Source organism: Cynocephalus volans, chromosome 15, assembly GCF_027409185.1.
Source record: "Cynocephalus volans isolate mCynVol1 chromosome 15, mCynVol1.pri, whole genome shotgun sequence".
In the NCBI taxonomy this organism is placed as follows: domain Eukaryota; kingdom Metazoa; phylum Chordata; class Mammalia; order Dermoptera; family Cynocephalidae; genus Cynocephalus; species Cynocephalus volans.
Genome location: NC_084474.1, coordinates 11,275,714 through 11,296,014, shown reverse-complemented (window position 1 = coordinate 11,296,014; position 20,301 = coordinate 11,275,714). Strand labels below are relative to the sequence as shown.

The following is a 20,301-nucleotide window of genomic DNA, read 5'->3' as shown; positions in this document are numbered from 1 at the left end:
AGTGGGAGAAGGGGATAAAGATTTTAAAAAATTGTTAATATGTACAGGCTTAACTACTAGAGTCTTTATTTCTGTAACCAGCCTCATAACTCTAATAGGTATTTACAGCTTCCTTCTATTATCCACTCTTTTTTTTTTTTTTAACCTTAGCCAGTGCCTCTGCTGATCTTAGTTCTTTATGTGATATGCATGACTCAAATCTTTGTTTCTAAAGAAACTGCCATTAGTGAAATTTCCTGTAATACAGTTGCTGTAGTTTTTAATCAACTTTTTACATCACTGGACATGGCAATTCCAAGAGACAACCCCAGAAAATCCCTCTGGGTTCCAGTAATATTTGTCAGTCCTAGGAGCAACCTGTTTCTAATTGATAATGAAGTTCAGTCATATTAATCCATACAGCAGCCTCCTTCTTTGCCTATTGACACAGTAGCATGAAGAGCCCTAATTGGCCAAGTGGTAGTGTAAGTTTCCAGTTCAGTGGGACCCTGGTTGTGTCTCCTGGTAAAGGAATTCTTTTGGGGGGAACTAAATCACCTCTCTAAATCAACATGGGCCAAAATTGTAGGGACAGGAAGCAAAATTTTTGCTTATAGGTCATTGGGGTAATAGAGTAGTTATTTCTGTTTTCATCCCTGTTTCGCCGACCCACATATAGTTACTGTGGGAGAATTAGTATCACATGTGGTCTCTGGTTCTACTACATTTGGCCATTACCCTAGCTATATGAAATGTCACCCATGTGATACTGTAACTAAGTGTTCAAAAGATTTGTTCACAATTCTATCAGGAAAACTGCTTTAGGAATTGGCATATGTGGTATGTGCTACATATCTTTCATTGTAAATGAATCCCATTGTTCAGAAGCAATTCTAGCGGAATAACATAGCAGTGGATAAGGTATTTTGTAAGTTCAGGAATATTGGTTTTGGCAGAAGTATTGTGGGCATGGAAGGTAAATTTGTATGGAGGCTGACTGCTCTTGTGAAGACAGATTGCTGTTCCTTTCATGATGGACGTGGTCCAGTGTAATCTGCCTGCCACCAAGGGGCTGGCTAGTCTCTAGGGAGCCGGCAGCATGGGGTGGAGGTGGGGCCTCAATGCTAGTTACTTGATGTGTGGACATCCATGTTGCTGAGCCCATGCATAACCTCACTTCCTGTCTCACTGGAAAAAGGACATTTTCAGATTGGAGAAAGAAGTTAATTGATACCCACTGAATCATTTAATTTGCCCATGTGATTATTAACAGGTTCCTTGCAGTGGAACTTAATATCTTCAGTGGACTTAAATATTCTCATATTTTGTGCCCATTTTAAGACATTCATACATATTCCTTTTCCACAAATCTCTTACCACCAAATTTCAATCTGGGTCCTCCCAGGTCCTTCGCTATCCAGCCAAGCCTTTTTCTCCATGAATCATTGTTGACCTGTATCCCTGGCTATTTCTTCTTCTAGGTAACTTCAAGCACTGCTTGACATACTGCCACTGGGAAGATTTCCCTTTGCTGTTGTTCTTCAGGGCTGCCTCTCAGCAGGGCTGTAATGCTTCAGCTGTGCTTTTGAAGAATGTCAGCATATTGTGCAGAATCATCAGGATACGAGGCCTGCTGATTTTTTTTCCTCATAGTAAATGCTGTAGTTACAGATGGAGAAAGAGGGCAATGTAACAAGAACCTGAAGCCTTTGTACCTTTCTTATGCCTTCAGGACTTGATTGTTCTAGATCTTGTATATGCCACATCTACCTGATGAAGGAGTGCATGCTGTGCATACCCAACATCGTGGCTTGGTGGCTTGGACAATATCTACTATATGTTGGGCAGCTCAGGTCTCATGGTAACTTGGGAGCCCATGGTCAATGTTTCATTCTCTACAAGGACCCAGCAGCAAGCCACAAGCTATTTTGCAAAAGGAAGATCTGCTCTAAAGTCCTAAGGGTCTTAATTGTGATTCTCCTATAGGACTTGCCAAAGGCTCCGTACAGCATGCATTTCTTCTACAGATTGTTCAAGCATCAGCTGGAAATATGCCTTAAGTGTTAGAGCAGCCTCTGCTCTGGGCCCTACACAGACAGGCAGCCTTGTAAGTTTTGTGGTAAATGGCTTAGAGCAGCGTACCCCAATGTGGTATATGTTGCTTCCAAAATTCAGAGAGGCTCACCTAGAGCAGCTTGTCCCTTCACCTTAGAGGGAACATCTCACATGCTTCAGACCACTGGACACTTAGAAATTTCACTGTCCAGCCCCTGAAGTTTTGTGGGCTTTATTGCTCAGTCTCTGACATGCATGTGTCTTATTCAGGTAGCTGCTACTTCCTGTTTACTAGGTCTGAGCAGCATGTTGCCATTAATGTATTGGATCAGTGTGATGTCTTGAGGAATAGCAAGAAAACCAACATTTCTGCCTACTAGATTTTTTTTATCCTAAAGAATTATTTTGTTTTAGGAAAAAAGAATACTTAAGTCACTTTAATTTCAGTCATTTTCCAATGAAATTGTTCGTGTGAATTGTGTTTTGTCCTTGTCTACACTGCTAAGAGAAGAACTGTCCTACAAAGCCAGCCTCCAATATTTGAGGATAGATTTTTTTTTTAATTCCTGCCAACTCAATTTTAACATAAGACTGGACAGCTGATATAATCCTGAGATATATTGCTGTCTTTCTGTGTAGGTAAAAGCAAACTGCTTCTTGTTGTCAATACCAGGGGTTGACAAACTGTGAGATTCTACGGGAGTCTGTCCACTGCTTATTTTTGTAAACACAGCTTTATTGGAATACAGCCGTGCTATTTATCTATTGCCTGTGGCTGCTTTTGGCGGAGTTGAGTAGTTGTGACAGAGACCATCTGGCTAATATGTTTACTATCTGTCCCTTTACAACAAAAGTTTGTCAACCCCTGGTCTATACCAATAGAAATGGGGGGAGGGAGAATCACCCAAGTCAGTGGCTACATGTCAGGAAGTTGGGGTCTTGTTGATATGAGTCAGCAAAGAGGTCATACTTGAAATAACAGTTAAATTGGAGTCACCACCTTAAATATATGATAATTCATTGCTAGTCTCCATATTTCTTCTGGACAGGTCACGTTTACGTTGAATAAGAATGTGGTAGTAATCTCCTCTTGATGGACCACAGTGGCATTAGGGTCTCCTCAATCCAGCTTTCAGCAGTTCCCCAAAAGTCTGGAAAATGGCCAGGGATCTCTTTGGCAGTATACTTGATTACTGGCTCAGGTCTTGGAATTTTGCAAGAGGTATGATTTTCTTGATTTAAGTTAGATCTTGGAACCAGATTTCGAGTTTTTTGTTTTGTTTTTACAGATTTAATAAGCCATGAATCGACCCATTCTATTCAAGCTGAGGGACCATCACTGCCAAAGTTTTCTCTGGGTCAAAACTGATTGCTCCTCTGGCTCTGCCAGCTATAGTGAAGCCACATCATGTCCCTGGTGCTCCAGAATTCTGTCATTCCCTTTAAATTAATTGAATTTTAATGGTCTCATCTCCCTCTTCTATCCCAGTCCTGCAGAGTACCACCACATAGTTTTTTAAGTTTGCATTTCTCAAAGCCTTGGTGAAGGGAGTATTCTCTGGTTGCACTCAGGGTATGCGTAGTAAATCCTTTCCAGTATACCTACCTTTAGTTGCCTTCCTGTAGACCAGGGGTCAGTAAACTTTTTTTTTTAAAGGTGACCGGTGAGGGGATCTTAACCCCTGACTTGGTGTTGTCAGCACCACGCTCTCCCAAGTGAGCTAACCGGCCATCCCTATATGGGGATCCGAACCCGTGGCCTTGGTGTTATCAGCACCACACTCTCCCAAGTGAGCCATGGGCTGGCCCAAACTTTTTTTTTTTTAAAAAGCAAGGCAGTAATTTAGGATTTGCAGGTCACGTGCAGTCTCAGTCCCATATTCTCTTTATGTGCGTCTGTGTGTGTTACTGTCCTTTAAATATGTAAAAATCTAACTTCGGTCTCAGTACCATTTTGCACTCAATAAATTGAGGACTCCAAACTGATTTTGTTTATATGGATTATATCTGTCAATATTTTCTGTTCTAAAAATTAAGACAAAGTTTAAAAATATTTACTCTTTTAAAAATAGCCCCATTACATGTTAGCATAATAAGTAAGATCTTTTTTAATGAAAACTATTTCCTAAAATGAAAATTATGAGAAGGGTGGTATTATTTTATATATTTGCAAATCTCTTTGATGTTTGTCTTAATGGATTCTCATCTCTCTTTCCACATTCACTGCTGCAATATGTTTTGATTGAAGTATATGAAAAAAATCCAGCCTAATACTGATATGTAATTGGGAAAAGGAATATTTAAATAGCTTTTCATGTAATTGTGGATACTTATCTTTGTTACTAAATGAAATTCAACAAGTGATAAAAACAGTAGTTTCATTGTGAAATACGAAACTATCTCAGTGGATTTTCTCATAATCTTTACATTAACATCCATGGATCTCTCTCTCTTGCACTCTGAATGAATCTGTTACCCATGCATGATTTTGTAGTATCATGAGTTGGTCTTTGGAGAACACTGGTTCACTGAGTTATGCAGGTCTTCCAAATGTTGACATTTTTTTTAAAAAAATGGCTAGTTCAGCACACAGCTAAGACAGTTGTGCAAGTGCTTTTCCATGAGTCAGAGATTATACTTTGATAAGTGGCTGAAGTGCTTTTATAAGTACTTCCCATTTCATAACACATATATTAAAATGATGTATGTATTAAGAGATGTCTTAGTGTGGTTATGAAAACAGTTTTGATCACACTCATCCCCACAGACAGGTTACCCACAGGTTACCCACAGACTTCTGTGGATCACATTTTGAGAATCAGTGATGTAGAGAGAGGTTAGCAAACTTACTGTAAAGGTCTATGTAGTAAATATTTTAGGCCTTGTGGGCCAGATGGTCTCTTTCCAAACTACTTAACCATTTTAACAAGAGAATGGCTAGACAGTATACATGAATGGGTATGGCTATGTTTCAAGAAAACTTTAATTACAAAAACAGGTAGCTGGCAGGATTTGCCTACTCTTGGTCTGGAGTATGTCATCTTGCCATCTCATTTTCATTTCATGTTGGCAATTAAGTCCAGGTTTCAGGCAATCAACTTAGCAAAGTGTTAATAGCCAACATTGAATTTGGAATCTGTGGTCATTTCATCTGTATAAATAATTTTGGTCTGACTCAGCATTAAGTTTGTCCTTCCTGTTATAACTCCCATTGGATCCATTCCTCTATTTCCCATGTTTCCACCAAAATAAAAATCTTTCAATTGCTTTGCAATTCCTTCTTGGTTCGATTTTTAACTCTCCTGGCATCTGGGGATTTGAAAATAGCAATGGGTCTGGAAGTAACTAAATAGTGTGATAGGTTGTTGAAAAGGATCAGCTTGTTGAGAAGACACTACCTCATGTGAAGTGATACTAATCTCCACAGACAAGGGAGACGAGGCTGTTGCTTCTTGCAGGGGAGGTTTGGTGTGATTTGGAGGGACAGATTGGACATGTCCCAAAGCATTGCCTTCTTTAGTCACTTGTTCTCAGACAAGTATAGGTATCAGTGTTCTGCCATGGCATGCCCTGGCCTACCAGTGTCATATTTTGTACTGGCAGTGAGGTCATTACTCCCTTCAGATCTGATCAGACCAGAGAATTCCAGATTAACATGTTTTGTGTTTGTTTGTTTGTTTTTTCATGTTATCTTTTATTTATTTACTTATTTTGTATCTGTCTAGATGGAGCTTAGAAAACAGAACCACCTGTAAATATTTCAGAATTAAAGGGTTTACTATTATATTTAGAACTTACATGAATGTTGGGAGAACTGGGGGAGTATATGGTGAGGGGGTCATTGCTAAAGGCTTGAAAATCTGTAGGTGGAAAGTTACCCAAAGCAACAAAGTTGGTAGTTTATCAGGAAGTGCTATGGTTCTTTGAAGACTCCCACCAAAATTGCCTACTGAAACACCAAAGCAGGTAATTTATTAGAAACCTCTTAGGAATCTCACATTGCCCACATGTCTGGACACAACCACCACTGGAGAACGCTAGACTCTTTCCTTTTCTTCAGCATTCCAGATCTTGTATGGATGTCTCTGATTGGCAAACTCAAATGCAGAACCTACTGGGAAGGGGATTCTGGACAGTGTCATTTCTTGGCTTCTCTGTCATGCAGAAGAAACCTTTGATGAGGAGTAATGCTTATGTGAGGACATGATCCAGCACATCTCCCTCCATTCTGCTGCTTGGTTCACTGTACATGTGCCAGAAGCAACGTTGGGAGGCCTGCTGCTAGGGAGAAACATTTGCAAGACGTAAATAAGGGTATTACTTAATATCTGTAATGTCAAAGAGCTCCCATGAGTCAATAAGAAAAGCACACAATTAGAAAAATGGGCAGAGGATATGAACAGACAGATCAAAAAATAAATACAAATGGCTAGTATGTGTAAATTCAGTCTACTTGGGATTAAGGAAATGAATTTTAATTTTGTAATTTTAATCTCAAAAGAAGTTTTCAAAAGTACAGTAAACAATGATTATTTACTAGGCCCAAATTTAGTCTTGTCAATGTTAAGGGACAGTTCAAGCATCAAGACAGTTTCATTTATATCCAATGGAAATTTTCTAGTTGCTAGAAATATTTGGATGTAATAGAACCTTTTTTTAAATTTTAACATTTATTTGTATATATTTGTGGGAGTACAGTATGTTGTTTCACTATATACATTTACTGTACACTGATTCACTTAGGATAGATACAATAGAACCTTTTGCTAGAACTAATTTATGGTAACAGGAACGATCAAACTGTAGAGATGCTTTCTTTCAATTTCTGTGTAATGGTATTAAAGTTCCCAACTGGTAACAAATTTATTTGTTTTGTTAAGTTTTCATTTCCAGGCCTCTTTAAGGTATTCATGTATGCAAAGACAGGATTATGTAAGTTTCTTTTGGGGAGGGGGACGGGGCAACCTTTATTGGTAAGTTTCTTAGGTTTCTGTGGTAGTTTTGATAGATCAAATACAGTAGTTACCCCTTATCTGTCTGCAGTTTTGTTTTCTGAGATTTCAGTTAACCTGTGGTCAACTATGGTTTGAAAGTATTAAATGATGCAACTTGAGTTATTGTTAGAAAAAAAATTAGAAAATATTAAATAGAAAATTTCAGAAATAAACAATTCATAAATTTTAATTTGTGTGTCATTCTGGGTAGTGTGATGAAATCTTACTGTCCCGCTCAGAAAGTGAATCATCTGTTTGTCCAGTGTCTCCATGCTGCAGATGCTCCTAGCCTGTTAGTCACTTAGTAGCCCTCTCGGTTATCATATTGACTGTCATGGTAGGTATCGCAGTGCTTGGGGTCAAAGTCACTCTTATTTGGCCTCATAATGGACCCAAAGTACAGAAGTAGTTAAGCTGGTGATTTGGATATGCCAAAGAGAAGCCATAAAGTGCTGCCTTTATGGGCCAGCCCATGGGTCACTTGGGAGAGTGTGGTGCTGACAACACCTAGTCAAGGGTTAAGATCCCCTTACCGGTCATCTTTTAGGAAAAAAAAAAATGTGCTGCCTTTAAGTGAAAAGGTGAAAGTTCTCAATAAAGACAAAAATTGTATGTTGTGGTTACTAACATTCACGGTAAGAATAAATCTACCTGTGAAATTATGAAGAAGGAAGAAGAAATCGTGCTAGTTTTGCTGTCATATCTCAAACTGCAAAAGTTACAGCCAAAGGGGAAAACATAGTATACATAGGTTCAGTGGTATTTGAGGTTTCAGGTATGCACTGGGGGTCTTGGAAGGTATTCCCCTGCAGATAAAGGGGGACTGCTGTATTTTTGTAGCAAAATTGTTATGTACTGTAACTTTTTCTTCATGCCCTCCCTCCTCCTCACACGCTCCTTGCTCCCCAAAGAAAGCTAGGCAGTGATGATAACTAAACAAAACCTACTTTAGCTGTTACTGTTTCATTGCTAGGGTTAATTCTCCATGATATTAGAGGTATTTCAGGTCCTAGGGAAATGTAAAATAAAACAGGATTATGTAGCCAATAGACACTTGGAACATTTTCTAACGAAAGCTTAAAAATATATGGCATAGTGTGTACTTTGGCCAGATTAATACAACCACAAGAAACCCCTGTCTCCGGCACAGGGTAACTATTGATTGTCCTTTATGTTATAAACTTTCCTTTCTTTGCTTTTCCTGTCAAAACTCTTCTCCATATGAGTCAGTCTATAATTACCCTGTGCTGACTATCCAGTGTGCTCATTCTGGGTTTGGGTGTTAACAGAGAGACAATGGTGGCCATGTGTACTTGTGCACCTGGAACTACCTGCATCATCCCAGCACAGCATTGATGCTGAAATAGATGCAGTAGGCAATCCAAAGATGCAAGACACCTAGAAATTATAAGTACTACCCAACTGTGCATGCCCCCCGCAACACACATAATTAGAACCACGCTATTTTTTAGTCTCTCTAATAGGATTCTTAGCATCTTTTATCAGGCTGAAGTCTTCTCTTCTTTAGCCTTGTTTACTCTACTCCAATTGCTTACCTGTATTTTCACAAGAAAGTCTTTTTTATTGGATTTTTTGGGGGAAGGGGGCAGCTGGCTGGTACAGGCATCTGAACTCTTGACCTTAGTATGATCAGCACCAAGTTTTTTAAAAACCTGAATCATACTATATCATTCTCTAAACCAACCCTTTCAATGACTTATAATAAAATTCAAAACTTTTACTGTTCATGATCTGTTTTCCTCCCACTTCTCCAACCTCTTTCCATACTATGCTCTGCCTCGATTACCTGCCCGGAACCTGGCCTTGTCTTTTACTTGTAACAGTTCCAGTTTCCCTTAAAACTGTAGGGATAATTCTTCAAGTAAGACATTAGCCAAATGGAATTATTTGTAAGCCTTGCCTATACTATTTTTGTTTTAAGCACATTATTGTTAGTAGTCTGGGTCCCTTGTATGCTAGTTTCTCAGTAACACTTCAATTTGTGCAGCCTCTCGTTTTTCCAACCTTACTATAGTTTTTTACTTGCTTATGTATCCCCTTCTTCTGCACCACAGGAGCTTTGAAAATAAATCCATCACTTTGTCCTTTTAAGTAAATTTCTATTTCAGCCTTTCTGGAAACTGAGCAAGCAATCTCAGACTTAGATAGAGGTATTATGTCTCAAACTATGTATTCTGTGTTCGGCCATTATAAAGCTCTCCCTTAGGAGGAAAGTTTGTCTGAATAGCACATTTATTTGAATTATTAGATTTTATCAGTAAATTTGGAAGTACGAATAAAGAATCACAACAATTTTCTTATGATTATCAATTGCTACAGTATTAATAGTGTATTTCTATCATGTAATTAGATTAGGAAACTATAGGGACTACATAGAACAAATATTTTAAATACATACCCACATTGATTCAGTGTCAAATGTACCCTGATTTCAAAAACATTAAAATATTATTTGAAATCAAGTAAATGCACCTTTAAGCCCATTAGTTGTCTTGATAACCAAAGTAGTTTGAGAACTTTTAATAACACAGCAGCGTCTTTCTTGTGTTTTAGCATATTTTAACACTTTTGATGGGATTAGTTATCTACTTATTGGCTAAACTTTTTTTTTTTTAATGCAAAGATTTGTTAGGTTGAAAGTAGGTAAGATTAATAATTAGAGCGTATACTAGAAGTTGAAATAATCATTAACCCATGTTTGCTCTTCTCTCTTTAACTTGTCCTCTTCTCATCTCTGGCACATTGTCAGCAACCCTGAAGAGATTAGCAAGTTTTGAGGAAAATGAATATGAGTTTAGGAACATATGGATTTGCTTCGTGTGAACATTTAAGTTTATATTTAGCTTCGTGTTATTTATTCACTAGCTAGCAAAATGAACCAAAATCTATTTTATGGAAATTAAAACCTTTCAACATATGTAATCTTCAGGTATGTTTCCTTTTTACTCAGTTATCAAGTAAATTGCAATGATAGAAATAGAAAAACTGAAATTTGAAGCTGGCCTCTTGAGGTATATTGAGTTTTATAAATGCTGGTAGAAGCAGATGAGCTTGAATTTATTCGATATAGTCATTCAACCTTGTTAGTGTCAGAGAGCATATAATCCATATTAAACTTTTAGGTTTTACTTGTTTCTCTTTTTAGATGTAAAGAGAGAAGGTTCACACAAAAATATCTTTCACACCATATTATTAGGTTTAAGGAGGATAAATTGCCTAAATATTATATTTGGTATATTTATGATTGCATCTGTAATTTTTAAAAAAATTTTAATACTATGTGTAATTTTTAAGTCCTGTCATTGAATCTACCAGAGAAGATTCTTCAAGCTTAGTTGCTGAACTTCAAGAAAAGCTTCAAGAAGAAAAAGCTAAGTTTCTAGAACAACTGGAAGAGCAAGAAAAAAGAAAGAATGAAGAAATGCAAAATGTTCGGACATCTTTGATTGCTGAACAACAGGTATGTACCTCTGTCCCATTTCATTCATTTAAAATTTAAAGAAGGTAGACATAAATTAACAAATATGAGTATAATTTTTTGTGCATAGCTGAAGGTTTCTTATATCTCAGATGTGGTTTTCCTTACATTGGCCCTGTTAATATTTATTAAACATCTTACTTCGTGATAAAAGCATGTATTTTTATTTTTTTCAATTTGAAATGGTAATTATGTCACATGACAATCTCAGGTGCTTCAAGATGAAATAGAATTAGATTAAAAATGAGGAAATGTGAATTTGGTTTCTGGTTTCATCACTATCTGTGTGGTCTCAGGTAGATCATTAAAACTCTTTAGAACTAAGATTAGTTTTGTATAAAATGATGGTGTTTATACTACCACATAAATGATTTTTAAATTTTTTTCTAAGCCCTAGAATTCCATTATCCTAAATTACATGCTGATCAATGCAGAATTTTCATTTTCTTTCTGTAATTCTTATCCATTATGATAGGCTGGTGGTATATTAGAATGGAATATTGTTGAACTTTACTAATTCACTTATTCATTATTGTTGGCCAATCATAAGAGGTAGTGCTTGTAAGGTAAGTGGAGGCTGATCACCAAGGACCAGGATGCCTTGTTAGGGAGTTTTACTTCACCTAAAGCACTAGACAATTATTAAAGAGAAAATAAAGGAATGACATAATTGGATCAACAGTTAGTGAAGATCGCCCACTGGAACATGGAGAAAAATTAGAGGATTGCAGGGTGAGTAGCTATAGGAGCAATTGGGTGGTTTCTGCTGTATTTCAGGCCAGTGATAATATTGATATTTATTTTTTTATCCTTAGAGGTAAATTTCTGAAACTGCACATTACAATTGATATAAACATTTCATATTATGTGGTACCTTTTCTTATCCTAAAATGTTATGATTAATTAGTGTCTTTTTTAGAATTTGAAAAATTATATATCAGGGAACAGAAAGAAAATAAGGAAGTGTATTTTCCAGAAGGGGTTTACCCCTTAGGAACTTTAGATTGTTAAGGCTTAGGAAAAGAAAGAGGGGACTAGAAAAGGGGAATGAGAAAGAGCAACAGAAAAAAGAAGAGTGTGACTTGATGGAAGCCAAAGAAAGTAAGTGTTCAGGGAGGGGGAGTTGCCAACAGTTTTAAGTAAGAATTATCACCGAAGAGGTCTTTAGAGACAACTCTGTTTTTAAGAATCTAAATTTAGGGACCAGCCTGTTAGCTCAGCTGGTTACAGTGTGGTGTTGTAACACCAATGTCAAGAGTTCAGATCCTCCTACTGGCCAATCAGCCCCCACCCCCCACCCCCCAAAAAAACCTGAATTTATAGATTCTCTTATATGATTCATTCTACATATAATTAATCTCTTTCTTTCTCTTGCTGTTTCTCCATGTGCTCCTTTGTGAGCACATATTCAATTTAATATTTCCAAAATTAAGTAGGGGATGAATTAACTGATTGAAACCAGATTTATAAAACCAACAACTGTCTAATTTAGTTCCTTTTTTTTTTTTTTTTTGACAACTGGCTGGTATGGGGATCTGAACCCTTGACCTTGATGTTACAACATAGTTTCTTATATTTTAAACCCAATTTTATATTTGTAAAATGAAATTAGGAGTGATGACTTCTAAGTTACCTTCCAGTTTTCAATAGTGTATATGTTGAGTGGTGGTTATTTAAGGTGATTTGTACCTACCTCTGTACAGGTGACTTCTGAGTTGGGCCTATTTGTTTCTCATCTTAACTAGCCTTTGTTTTTAATATGCCTACTATAAATTGTAATAATCTTCCTAAAAACTCATTTTATATTACAGAAGTAGCAAAGATCATGTAAATAACCATAATGGTTAATCTGCTTTTACAAAATTTATTAATTTTCCATATATAAACAATATATGTAAAAATGGCTTAATACAAAGCCATATCATAAATGTTCCTTTCTGAGTGATCTTTCTGTATGCTTTCTGGGTAGAAATGATGTTTAATTAAATATTTAATGAATTTATTAAATTTTAATCTAAAAATGCTGTATTCTTTTCACATTAAAATCTCCCTATTGTCAGCATTATTGGCATTATTTATTGATCCAAGGATGATAAAGCTCTTAAAATTTTGAAATTGGAAATGCTGGGCAGATGGGAAGAGTCAATTTAGATCATTTCATCACTTATCTATAGCTCTTACATTCCAAGGAGATCACCTTAATGAAATATTATAAATGAAATTTTTAATAAAATCAGTCATCTTTATAAAAGAATAGAAACTCCATGCTGTTAAAATTACCAGGTTGTCTCATGAGATCTATGCAGGCAGTTGAATATCATGAGCTTTATAGTAAGAAAATTTATAAGGTTAGGGGTTAATAAATCTAGACAATATAAATCAAAGGTCATTATAAATATCCAAATAAGACACAGAAACAGGCTATAGGGCCATCCATCTGTACCATCCAACTATGTATTATGTATAGGAGAAGCACCTAAAGCAAAATGATACAGAAGGTATTTACTTTACCCAGAATTTCAAAATCATTTGCAAACAATAAATGTATGGACAATAATGAGAAAATAGAATATGTTTTCAAGATATTAAATTAGAAGAAAATATAACCTTTACCATAGTACGTAGCATTTTTATTTAAAAATAAACATTTGTCAGTCACACTATATCATCTCCACATACAAATGCATCTCAGAAAAGAGTATGTGCAAGTTTATTTTCTTAGCCCTAGCTATTAAGTGCATTCACATATTTTAAGTATTTATTATTTTGTTGTTCCAGACCAATTTTAACACTGTTTTAACAAGAGAGAAAATGAGAAAAGAAAACATAATAAATGATCTTAGTGATAAGTTGAAAAGTACGATGCAGCAACAAGAACGAGATAAAGGTTAGTACTGTTTTTTAATATATTTTTAATTCCCTTTTAAAGTGAAAAATATATCCATGCAAAATGTTTTTTTCACTTTGTAAGGTTTATTTCAATTTGGGGTTCTTCCAGATCTGATAGAGTCACTTTCTGAAGATCGAGCTCGTTTGCTTGAGGAAAAGAAAAAGCTTGAAGAAGAAGTCACTAAGCTACGTAGTAGCAGTTTTGTTCCTTCGCCTTATGTAACTGCAGCGCCAGAACTTTATGGAGCTTGTGCACCTGAACTCCCAGGTGAAACAGATAGATCGACCATGGAAACAGCAGATGAAGGAAGAGTGGATTCAGCAATGGAGACAAGCATGATGTCTGTACAGTAAGTATGTCTGTTTCAAATGTTATTTAAGGCTTTAAAACCACTAGTGCAATTCCATAAGTTACAAAGGTCTGAAAAAAAGAAAGATTTTTCACGTTACTGGTTGTCCACAACTCATATATCTGAAAGTTGTACTATTTTATTTTATTTTTTATTTATAGGTTTTTTTTGGTGGCTGGCCAGTAAGGAGATCCAAACCCTTTACCTTGGTGTTACAAGGCAGTGCTCTAACCAGCTGAGCTAACCAGCCAGCCTAGTTGTGCTATTTTAATTGTTTAAGCTGTAGAAGTGAGGAAGAATTTTAACATTCCTGAATGAATCATTTTGAGATGTATTTTTATACTACGCATAGTACGTACAACAAAATTTTCCTAGGCTAGCAGGATGAGGATCACTGCAGTAGTGTTGAGCCATTCTTAAACAAGGAGTGTTTAAACTTGGAAGCTCATTATCTAGGAGGATTAAGTGGTTACCATTATAATGAATATATTCATTTTGGTGGGAGGGTGTTTGGTAGGGAAAGGCAGGGGAGTTTTTCGAAAAGTAGAATATATTTAGGTGTCTATTTCAAGGAAAAGTACTAGAAATAGGTTACCTTTAGACATGAAAAGGTATAATTCTTAAGAATATATTAAAAATAAAAAATGGAACAAATAAAATGATTCAAAAATGCAAGTCATAAACATATCAAGAAAATGTGGTAATTAGAAAATATAATTGACAGAAATAAGTTTAGTCATATGTGAAAAAGTAAACTAACCTATCAAAACCTCTCAGGAAAAAAAAAAATCCAGCTGTATCATGTATAGGAGAGGCAACTAAAGCAAAATGATACAGAAGGTACAAACAAAAATGTAGAATGAAGAGAGGGATATAGCCACAGGTATGGTTTTAAAAATTATGGAGAACATGATATAAATTAATCTCTCTTGTGATGTATAAATGCAAAGAATCCTAAAGACAATTTTAGCATATCAAATGCCATGCACTTTTAAGATGATATAGTGGAGTATTTCTCCACTATGGAGATATTTTCATCATGACTCAGTGGAGTATTTCAGAAATACACAACTAATAGCCAAACAGTAGGATATGAGGGTACTTCAAAACGTTCGTGGAGGGCCGACCCTGTGGCTCACTTGGGAGAGTGCAGCGCTGGGAGTGCCGAGGCCGCGGGTTCGGATCCTATATAGGAATGGCCAGTGCGCTCACTGGCTGAGCGCCATGCAGGCGACACCAAGGGTTACAAGCCCCTTACCGGTCACACACACACACACACACACACACACACACACACACACACACACACACACACACACACACACACACAAAGTTTGTGGAGAAATAGAATTAAAAGACAATAATAATCTTTCTAAGAACTTTTGAAGTATTCTCCTATCTCTCAATGCAGCCATATTCTCTGATTACTTGAGAAGGATTGTATATGGATGCCTTTCAACTTATGATAGGTTTACATCCAGTTAAACCCATTGTAAGTCGAAAATATCTTAAGTCAAAAATGCATTTAGTACCCAGATAAAACCATCGTAAAGTCAAAAAATTGTAAGTCGGATCATTGTTAAGTCCAGATGCTCCTCAACTATGTTGAGATGTAATAAACCCATTGTAAAGTTGAAAAATGAGAAATTGAAGCATCAAAAGTCAAGGGCAGTCTATAATCATTTCAGTAGAAGCAAAAACATCAGTTGATAAATTTCAGTGCCCATTCATTAAGAAAACCATTTTTTAAAAAAAGCTTATCAGACTAGGAATAGACGGGAACTTCTCTTTACTTGATAAGTATTTGCAAGAGACTTAAAGCAAACATCATATTTAATGTTGAAACATTTAGAAGCATTTTCCATAAATTTAAGAGCAAAAGAATGCCAGCTGTCACCATTGCTATTCAGCAAGACAACAAACAGTAAAAATTGGAAAGGAAAATCTGAACTGCCATCATTTCTGGATAGTATCTTTTTCATACCACAAAGACATGAAAATATATTAGAACTAGGACTGGCCAGTCCACTCAGTTGGTTAGGGCGCAGTCTTATAACACCAAGGTCACGGGCTTGGCTCCCCATAATGGCCAATCACCAAAAAAAATAAATAAAAAACATGGGTTCGGATCCCCATACTCGCCAGCCACCAAAATAAAAAATAAAAATAAATTTTAGAACTAATAGAGTATGATCTCATGTTCATTGATGAGAAGACTTAACCTTGTTTAGGATGGCAGTATTCACCAAATTTATCTGAAGATTCAATGCAATCGCACTCTCTATCAAAATCTCAACTGCTTATTTTTTGCAGAAAAGGATAACTTGATTCTAAAATTCATATGGAATTGCAAGGGACCCAAAATAGCCAAAACTTATAACTTCCAGAGAAGTTAGAAGGCTGACACTATCTGACTTTAAAAATTTGTAAGCTAGAGTAATAAGATAGTGTGGTGCTAGCCTGACATTATATATCAATGGAATAGAATTGAGAATCTAGAAATAAGCCCTTGTTTTTGTAGCTGATTGAACCCCTGTATTGTGAGCAAGAGTGCCAAGACAATTTGATGGCGAAAATAGTAGCCTTTTCAACAAATGGTGCTGTGATAGCTGGATTCTGACATACAGAAAAATGAAGTGAGGGAGCCGGCCTGTGGCTCACTTGGGAGAGTGTGATGCTGATAACAGCAAGGCTACAGGTTCAGATCCCTGTATAAGGATGGCTGGTTAGCTCACTTGAGAGAGCATATTGTTGACAACACTAAGACAAGGATTAAGATCCCCTTACCGGACATCTTTTAGAAAAAAAAAATTTTTTTTAAAGAAAAATGAAGAGACCCTTTTTTTACCGTATACACAAATTAACTTAAAACAGATCATATATTTAAATGTGAAAGCTAAAATTATAAAATTCTTTGTAGGAGTATATCTTTATGACCTTACATTAGGCAAAACCTCTTCCTACAAGAATGAACATTCTTCTAAATGTTAATTCTTCTAAATGACAATAGACAATTCCTTGCCTTTTGTCAAGTTGCTTAAAATACCTATAGAAGAACATTCCATCCAACAACCTCAGAATATTCATTCTTCTCAGCAGCACATGGATCATTCTCCAGGATATATCACATATTAGGTCACAAATCAAGTTTCAACAAATTCAAAAAAATTGGACTTATCCCATGTATTTTCTCAGACCACAATGGATTAAAATTAGAAATCAATAACAAACGAAATTCTGGAAACTATACAAACACATGGAAATTAAACAGCATTCTACTTAAGGACATATGGGTCCAAGAAGAAATCAAGCAGGAAATCAAAAAACTTATTGAAACTAATGAAAATAATGATACATCATACCAAAACCTGTGGGATACTGCAAAAGCAGTACTAAGGGGGAAATTTATTGCATTAAATGCTCACCTCAGAAGAATGGAAAGACGGCAAGTGAACAACCTAACACTTCACCTTAAAGAACTAGAAAAACAACAATCCAAACCTAAAGTTAGCAGACGGAAAGAAATCATTAAGATCAGAGCAGAACTTAATGAAATTGAAACCCAAAAAACAATACAAAAGGTCAATGAATCAAAAAGTTGGTTTTTAGAAAAGATAAATAAAATTGACAAACCATTAGCATGGCTAACAAAAAAAAAGAAGAGAGAAGACTCAAATAACAAAAATTAGAAATGAAAAAGGCGATATTACAACTGATTCATCTGAAATACAAGGAATCATTCAAGACTACTATACACAACTATACGCCAACAAATTTGAAAATCTGGAGGAAATGGATAAATTTCTGGACACACACAAGCTCCCAAAACTGAGCCATGAAGACATAGAAAATCTGAACAGACCAATAAAAATAAAGGAGATTGAAGTTGTTATCAGAAGGCTCCCAACAAAGAAAAGCCCAGGACCAGATGGATTCACAGCAGAATTTTACCAAACATTCAAAGAGGAATTGACACCGATTCTTTACAAACTATTCCAAAAGATTGAAACAGACGCAAATCTCCCAAACTCATTCTATGAAGCAAACATCATCCTGATACCAAAACCAAGTAAAGATATAACCAAAAAAGAAAACAACAGGCCGATATCCTTGATGAATATAGAAGCAAAAATCCTCACTAAAATACTAGCAAACAGAATACAGCAACACATATGTAAAATTATTCACCATGATCAAGTGGGATTCATCCCAGGGATGCAAGGTTGGTTCAACATACGCAAATCAATAAATGTGATACACCATATTAATAAACTCAAACACAAGGACCATATAATCATCTCTATAGATGCTGAAAAAGCATTTGATAAAATTCAGCACTCATTCCTGACAAAGACCCTCTATAAGTTAGGTATAGATGGAAAGTATCTCAACATAATTAAAGCCATATATGATAAACCCACTGCCAATATCATCCTGAATGGGAAAAAGCTGAAAGCTTTTCCTTTAAGAATAGGAACTAGACAAGGATGCCCACTCTCACCACTCCTTTTCAACATAGTATTGGAAGTACTAGCCAGAGCAATCAGAGAAGAGAAGGAAATAAAGGGCATCCAGATTGGAAAAGATGAAGTCAGACTGTCCCTGTTTGCAGATGACATGATCCTATATGGTGAACAGCCTAAAGCCTCTACAAAACAACTCTTGGAGTTGATGAATGATTTCAGCACAGTAGCAGGATACAAAATCAACACACAAAAATCAGTGGCATTTCTATTCTCCAATAGTGAACATGCAGAACGAGAAATCAAGAAGCCTGCCCATTTAGAATAGCCACCAAAAAAATAAAATACTTAGGAATTGAGTAAACCAAGGATGTGAAAAATCTCTATAATGAGAACTACAAACCACTGCTGAGAGAAATTAGAGAGGATACAAGAAGATGGAAAGATATCCCATGCTCTTGGATTGGAAGAATCAACATAGTGAAAATGTCCATACTACCCAAAGTGATATACAAATTCAGTGCAATCCCCATCAAAATTCCAATGACATTTTTCTCTGAAATGGAAAGAACTATCCAGACATTTATATGGAATAACAAAAGACCATGCATAGCCAAAGCAACACCGAGCAAAAAAAAAAAAGCTGGAGGCATAACACTACCTGACTTTAAACTATACTACAAAGCTATAATAACCAAAACAGTATGGTACTGGCATAAAAACAGACACACTGATCAATGGAATAGAATAGAGAATCCAGAAATCAAGCCACACACCTACAGCCATCTGATCTTTGACAAAGGCACCAAGCCTATACACTGGGGAAGAGACTGCCTCTTCAGCAAATGGTGCTGGGAGAACTGGATATCAGTATGCAGGAGAATGAAACCAGACCCATACCTTTCACCATACACTAAAGTCAACTCAAAGTGGATTAAAGAATTAAATATACACCCTGAAACAATAAAACTTCTTAAAGAAAACATAGGAGAAACACTTCAGGAAGTAGGACTGGACAGAGACTTCATGAATACGACCCCAAAAGCACGGGCAACCAAAGGAAAAATAAACAAATGGGATTATATCAAACTAAAGAGCTTCTACACAGCAAAAGAAACAATTAACAGAGTTAAAAGACAACCAACAGAGTGGGAGAAAATATTTGCAAAATATACATCTGACAAAGGATTAATATCCAGAATATACAAGGAACTCAAACAACTTTACAAGAAAAAAACAAGCATCCCAATTTAAAAATGGGCAAAAGAGCTAAGTAGGCATTTCTCTAAGGAAGATATACGAATGGCCAACAGACATATGAAAAAATGCTCAACATCACTCAGCATCTGGGAAATGCAAATCAAAATTACACTGAGATACCATCTCACCCCAGTTAGGATGACTAAAATCCAAAAGACTCTGAACAATAAATGCTGGCGAGGTTGTGGAGAAAAAGGAACTCTCATACATTGTTGGTGGGACTGCAAAATGGTGCAGCCTCTATGGAAAATGGTATGGAGATTCCTCAAACAATTGCAAATAGATCTACCATATGACCCAGCTATCCCACTGCTGGGAATATACCCAGAGGAATGGAAATCATCAAGTCGAAGGTATACCTGTTCCCCAATGTTCATCGCAGCACTCTTTACAGTAGCCAAGAGTTGGAACCAGCCCAAATGTCCATCATCAGATGAGTGGATACAGGCAATGTGGCATATCTACACACTGGAATACTACTCAGGTATCAAAAAGAATGAAATACTACCATTTGCAACAACATGGATGGACCTTGAGAGAATTATATTAAGTGAAACAAGTCAGGCACAGAAAGAGAAATACAACATGTTCTCACTTATTGGTGGGAGATAAAAATAAATAAATACACACACACACACACACACACACACAAAACCGGGGGGGGGGTGAAGAAGACATAATAATTAGAATTCCTTGAAGTTGACACAACAAGCATACAGAAAGGACATTGTTGGGTGGGAGCGGGGAGAGGGAGGAGTGAGGGAGGTTTCAGTAATGGGCCACAATATTCAACCACATTGTATATCAACAAA

General features: G+C 36.3%; 1 protein-coding gene across 3 annotated transcripts in view; it reads left to right on the top strand.

The window, feature by feature from the left end:
• RB1CC1 (RB1 inducible coiled-coil 1) overlaps positions 1 to 20,301 on the top strand; it is an 87,093-nt gene that overhangs the window by 56,265 nt on the left and 10,527 nt on the right. For 2 of the 3 annotated variants that reach the window (XM_063079475.1, XM_063079474.1), the window contains exons 16-18: positions 10,344 to 10,509; positions 13,306 to 13,414; positions 13,526 to 13,766. In XM_063079475.1, coding sequence (XP_062935545.1) covers positions 10,344 to 10,509; positions 13,306 to 13,414; positions 13,526 to 13,766 — 516 coding nt within the window. The remainder of the gene's footprint in view (positions 1 to 10,343; positions 10,510 to 13,305; positions 13,415 to 13,525; positions 13,767 to 20,301) is intronic. The other variant, XM_063079476.1, reaches the window with a different exon arrangement.